Source organism: Impatiens glandulifera, chromosome 4, assembly GCF_907164915.1.
Source record: "Impatiens glandulifera chromosome 4, dImpGla2.1, whole genome shotgun sequence".
NCBI classification, from domain to species: domain Eukaryota; kingdom Viridiplantae; phylum Streptophyta; class Magnoliopsida; order Ericales; family Balsaminaceae; genus Impatiens; species Impatiens glandulifera.
Genome location: NC_061865.1, coordinates 54,399,725 through 54,405,724, shown reverse-complemented (window position 1 = coordinate 54,405,724; position 6,000 = coordinate 54,399,725). Strand labels below are relative to the sequence as shown.

The 6,000-nt window shown below is 33.6% G+C and overlaps 2 protein-coding genes across 2 annotated transcripts; one reads left to right on the top strand and one right to left on the bottom strand.

The window, feature by feature from the left end:
* LOC124935951 (polyprenol reductase 2-like) lies at positions 1 to 2,780 on the top strand. The gene is made up of 7 exons (XM_047476395.1): positions 1 to 193; positions 437 to 616; positions 699 to 1,045; positions 1,916 to 2,153; positions 2,233 to 2,331; positions 2,432 to 2,503; positions 2,573 to 2,780. The coding sequence occupies exons 2-7, from the start codon at positions 461 to 463 to the stop codon at positions 2,675 to 2,677; spliced, it is 1,017 nt and encodes a 338-aa protein (XP_047332351.1). The 5' UTR covers positions 1 to 193; positions 437 to 460; the 3' UTR covers positions 2,678 to 2,780.
* Positions 2,781 to 3,523: 743 nt separating this feature from the next.
* Positions 3,524 to 5,913, bottom strand: LOC124936498 (NADH dehydrogenase [ubiquinone] 1 beta subcomplex subunit 9-like). Its single transcript, XM_047477001.1, has 6 exons — positions 5,752 to 5,913; positions 5,616 to 5,657; positions 5,083 to 5,164; positions 4,657 to 4,712; positions 3,903 to 3,979; positions 3,524 to 3,746 (listed from the first exon to the last, which is right to left on the bottom strand). The coding sequence occupies exons 1-5, from the start codon at positions 5,869 to 5,871 to the stop codon at positions 3,938 to 3,940; spliced, it is 342 nt and encodes a 113-aa protein (XP_047332957.1). The 5' UTR covers positions 5,872 to 5,913; the 3' UTR covers positions 3,524 to 3,746; positions 3,903 to 3,937.
* Between the last annotated feature and the right edge of the window lie 87 nt (positions 5,914 to 6,000).

Below are 6,000 nucleotides of genomic sequence, written 5' to 3'. Positions count from 1 at the left end.
GTCTTCCATCCCTCTCTGTATTGATTTCTTCCTCAAACAACAATGGCGAAGAGTAAAATCAACCTCCCCTTCTCCTTTTTATTACCCAGCTGCGGAAATTAACAACACTATCACTATTCATTTCTTTTCCCTACCTTGTTGAAGACGATGATACTGAAACCCCATGATTTGAATCTCAATAACAATCACTAAGGTACTCCAGACAGATCTGTACAAATTTCCCTTTTCCTTCTGTATGGTATATCACTCTCTCTGTTTGAATTGCTTCATTTTATGGGTTCTTTCAATTAGTTGTCTTTTTTTGTCTAGGTCTTCTTGTGTTGGGATTGTCAATGATGTTAGGATTTACATATAAAGAAGATGATGTCAGGCCATTCTCTATATTTCTATTCTAGGGCTTACACTACTTGACCTAACCCAATAACCCAATTTGCAGGAAACACAATTCTCTAATTTGGTGATGGAGATTGGATTAACCTTTTTATTGAGAGCATTATGGGTTGCAGCCATACTTCCTATCCTTGTTGCATCCTTACCATCATCTAAGCTTCAATCATTTCACCAACTCTTGCTCGGATTTGCTAAGAGGGGGAAGATCATGCAATCATCTTCATATGTAAGTTTTTCTTTTTCATTTATGACTTGATTTCATGATTTTGCTAATTCATTGCCATACTACATTTGTTGGGTTTTTTCAGAGCTTCACTTTGCCACAAAAACATTTCTGTCTTTTCTATATCTTGGGGGTGACTTGGACTACCTTCTTGCTTGCAACCACTTCCTTTTATGCATATCAGACTATTCTGTTTCTGTATGAGCCATTGGAATTATCTTCTGTTGCGAGCCATCTGACTGGATCGAGCAGCTCTAAACACCACGTATATGCTGCAACCTCAGTTGATCATAGGGATATTGTTGTGCGGTCTATATTCCTGCTTGTATTGATGGAAACTCAAGTAGTGAGACGTCTTATTGAAACAATATATGTGTTCAACTATAGTCCTAAAGCTCGGATGCACATCTTTGCATTCCTCGCCGGCATATTGTGAGTCTTTTTCTTGTTAAACATTGTTTGATTAGTGGTTTGAAGTTTATTAGAATTGTTTGATTAGTGGTTTGATTTTGGAGAAAGTTCTGTTTTCATCATTGAGTGTCGATATTATCACATGTGAGAGTTCTTTTAGGATATCTGTTATTATTGAAAATCAGGGTTACTGTAGAATCTGATAGTGAAATCAGAAGTAGAAGTATCTTGATAAGAGATCATTACAAATTAAGTCATTTTGTAGGGTTTAGGTTGACTATAGCTTTTTGAGAAGAATCTATGGAAGAAATTAGTATGATCAATTACAACACATGACCTCCAAAAGTGAGATATGAAAAAGGGTAAATCTATATAATTGAACAAATCTTTACCCTTCCAAAGTAGAATCCATATAACAAAAATAGAATGGAAAAAAAACGGAATCAAGACCCAACTCATGAGGATGACCCCGGAGACATAAAAACCTCAATCCTCTCTAATCTCCCATATAGTCAATAAGATCAACCTCCAGTTGTAATGCAGAGTTATCCTATAGAGAAATGATTCTCTTGCCTATATGTGGCGTGTCGTTCATATTTCATTATAGTCTCCTTAGGTTGAACATGCCCATCTGGAGCTGGGTTTGGACTAGAAAATGTTTTATTTAGATGACATAATGTTATGGAACATCACTTTATAACATATATTGATAAATTTGTTAGATGTTTTCTGGTTCAAACCCAGCTCCAGAAAGTGTTTTCAAATGGGCCCTATAGTTAAATGGCTTATACAAGTATTTTTAGCTAATGTTGTCTTCACTAACGTATATGCATTGTTTCTGTCAAAAACCTTCACTAATCTTCTCTTTTTTGGGGTTGTTTCTTGGTTTAGTTTCTATATTGCTGCACCTTTGTCACTTTGCTGTTCAATTGCACCAGAAGTATTTAAGTTTATGAAGAATCAAGTGTTTCAGTTTATTATGGTTAGAGAAAGCCATGTCACATCAACAACTGAATTTAACTTATGGGAACTCCTGATTCTAGTTCTGAGTGTAAAATGGTATTCTTGGATTGGAATGGTGATTTTCTTCTGGGGTTGGCTTCATCAGCGCACTTGTCACGAAATTCTTGTAAGTGTCATTTGGAATTTATAATTATTAGCGTATTTGGAAGAGAATGTGCTCAAAAGAAGTTTGATCTTTTAATCAGGGTTCGTTGAGGAAGAGACCGGGTCAAGAAGACGAGTATGTAATTCCTCATGGAGACTGGTTCAAATACGTTTCATCTCCCCATTATCTGTCTGAAATTGTAAATCACATTTCACTTTCTGCATATTTTTTAAATTCTGAAGTTTTTACTTTTGTTTTGTTAGTCATGTAATTTTATGCTGCGGTTATTTCTAATGAAGGTCATATATGCTGGGATTGTGGTTGCTAGCGGTTCATCGGATCTCACTATTTGGCTCCTTCTCGCATTTGTGGTATTTTCTTCTGACTTCTCTTAGTTTTCTTTTTTTGTGTGTGAGTCTTATTTCTATGGCATTTTGCAGGTAGTGAATCTTGCATTTGCAGCGGCAGAAACGCATAGATGGTACATCCGCAAGTTTAATAACTATCCTCGTAAACGGTTCGCCATTATCCCCTATGTTTGGTAGTTGAAGTTGAGTTGTAATTAACCTTAAAAGTTTGTTTGTTAGATGTTAATATTGTAAGATTTTGTCTAATGTGACCGTCATTAGTTTCACATGTTGCTATTTACAGGTTTCTTGCAACCCCCTTTGTTAAAATAAAACTTAGCCAAAAAATAAGGAAAAAAAGTTATTATATACTCTGATGGGATGATTTAAGAACTTAATATTTTATTATAATCTATAATAGGATGACAATTTATTAAAAACTCCTTAAATGAAATGTGATTTTTATCATAATTCAGAATTTTGTTTTGTTGTTTTATTTTGTATAAAGTTAGGATTCACATTATTTTATGGAGGATGGCTCAACTTTTTTCTTATAACATTGATGTTGAACAAACATAACAATTATATAGATAGTTTTGGATCATAAAAGTTTGATAAAATAAAAATAAAAAGTCCCAAAAAAATTGATAAATGAACTTATTTAAATCAAGAGAAATGCCTCTTAGTAACCATTTTTTCAAAGATAACTATGTTCAGGAATTTTTTCAACATTACAAGGCAATTTTTTCGAACAAGACCATTATTGATTCGTGACTTTATTTTCATTTTTTGAATTTCTTAACTCCTCCGTTCAATAAATAAATAACAAGGTATTTAAAAACATTTTTGAGCTGAGAAAAGAAAATGTAAATTGTTTTCTTGATACCATTTCTCTAAAATATTTGGTTAATTTTGACCTAAAATTTGAATGTTCTAAAATTTGGTCAAATTTGAGAAATAAGCTTACAAGTGAATACTCTGGTTTCAAACTGTTTCTAAATGAATTCATATCTTCAGAAAAACAAAGATCAACATTTAAAGAAATGAAAAGAAAAAGAATTTCATTGTTATTTCAGGGTCACCTCTATAACAGAGACAACATAACATGCTTAAGAGAATTTCAAATTTCCAAAGTACACAATACATAAATATGAAAATCCATCAAATGTTGTCACCCACATTTCTTCTCTAATAAGTGACTGAAAGACAAAAATAAGCATATTTTAGAAATATAAAGAGCCCTCAATGGTGACAATCACATCAACACCTGTATGTAGAAACACAGATAATCAATACTTAAATAGACATTATTAAAAGAACCCTAAATAACTATGGACATAAATAATAGGAAAAACTTGTATTTCTAGCCTATAGCAAGACCTTACATGGATAAATGATTTTATAAGGTCCAATGAGACATTACCTTTATTCGTTATGACAAGAAAAAGGAGACAGTTTTCAGTCATTATCTTCCCGACCATAGTTATATATTATCTCAATCTGCAAAACAAAACCAGAATTCCAGAATGAATTAAGGGGCTTGTAATAAATCACATATCCTTTCCTGATATCCAATAAATGTCGCAACAAAATTGATATTCAGCAACCCAATCAGGGTAGCTCTAAGTGACAATGATCCCACTAAAAACGTTCTGATTTAAAGGGGGTTAATACTAGCCACCCCGGGAATAAACCCGGGTCACAAAAAAAAATTATATTCAGCTATAAGACAGGAATGAAGGGTAGTCATCTTCAGGAAAAAAATAATAATGTATAAAGTTAGATGAGTTTAGTGGTGGATATTCTACATGCACTTAACTGACATTTCCCACAATCAAAACCTAGATCTATCAGTATCAGTGACTCACTGCTGTGGGTATCATGATGGTCAAGAAAATACTCATGGGAATCAAAAACTTGCAAACAATCCAGACACAATTTTCTCTCTTTTGTTTAAAACACATGACAATGAACTTTGTAACATCCTCTTCCACAATTTTATGCTTGTAGCTCTTTATTTCGACTTTCTTAATATATGTTTATTTGTAGCAAAAAAAAAAAAGAGTGAACGTTGGACCAATATATATGTAGGTGCCCACGGAAACAAAATATTATTACCATCTGTATCACTCAATGCGCAATGCAATAAGAAATCAGATTTAAATTCAAGAAATTACCCCAGCAGGCGGTGTTGGATTCCGAGTAAATTTGGATCCACCAGGAGCCCATGGAACTATTAGCAGGAAAAAAACACAAACAAATTTCAGAATCATATATGAATGGGATAATATATTTGGTAACTAAACTTAGTTCGAGACAAATTCAAAAATTTATTGGTTGTTTCTTGTTAGGATCTGTTAAACAAGCAAAGCAACTACATCTTCTTAACATCAATTCTTCAATAACTAGTTGTTTAATTGAAAGTTCAGCTATACTGTAACAAATAACTCGTCCAAAAATTTCTTTTGCCAAGGTTTCTTCTATACTTTTACCTATATCCGATAATTGGCATCTGCTAGAACACTTGAAGTGGATGACTCCCCATTTTAAAGAATAAGAAATGGGTTCAATATAGAATGGAATGGATTCCTTCAGAGACTTACCAATATAAGGGTCAGGGTGCCGCCATTTATTATGACTAGCTTCTCCGTCAGTAATCAATTTCTCAATAGTTTCAATACCTTCCTAAATTTCCATCGAAAAGGGTTAACATCAAGAATGTAGGATGACAGACAAAAAATAATGAATCCATTAGAGAACTTAATAAACAAAGTATCAAGAAATGACAGAAACAGATATAATGAATTGAACCAAATCGATAAAAACCTACAAGAAGAAATTGAACTAGGGTTACACAGGTGACTAATGCTAGAACTGAGATCTGGTGATGAATTTAAAAAAAAAAGGATTCTAATTGCATTTTAAACCTAGATATATTCATCCAGCCTACTCTTAAGCAGATTTTGAGCTGCAATTGCATCTGAGTCTTGTTTTGACTTTTCAATCGTGAAGTGGGTCAGGTAAAATACAAAAATACATCAACAATGAATCAAAAATATTTATACCAATCAAGCGCAAAGAATCATTTTTTCTTCATTTGAATCAAAAAATGAAACTAGATTCAAATATAACTTACCACGTTTTTGTTAACCTCAAACCTTTCTCGAAGCTCCGATGCCTGAAATGGGCGATTAAGAAGAAACCCATTAGTTATCATCTAAAGTTCAAATCAATAAACCCTAAATTAGAAAAGAAGAAGGAATTCATCATACATCTTGATAAAACAAATGACGATGCACAGCCCAGTTGAGAGTATCTTTAAGGGCTTTCCTGTAGAGAATTCTCACTCTCTCCTTCTGCGCTGCCCTTCTCGCCAAATACGACGACGCCATCGCTGCTCTCTCTCTCTCTCTCTCTCTCTCTCTCTCTCTCTCTCTCTCAGGATGTAGACATGTAAGCCTGCTTAGTTAAGCCATACGACGTCGTGTTCAAGTAACGGCAATAGCAACTCAGTTAACGAA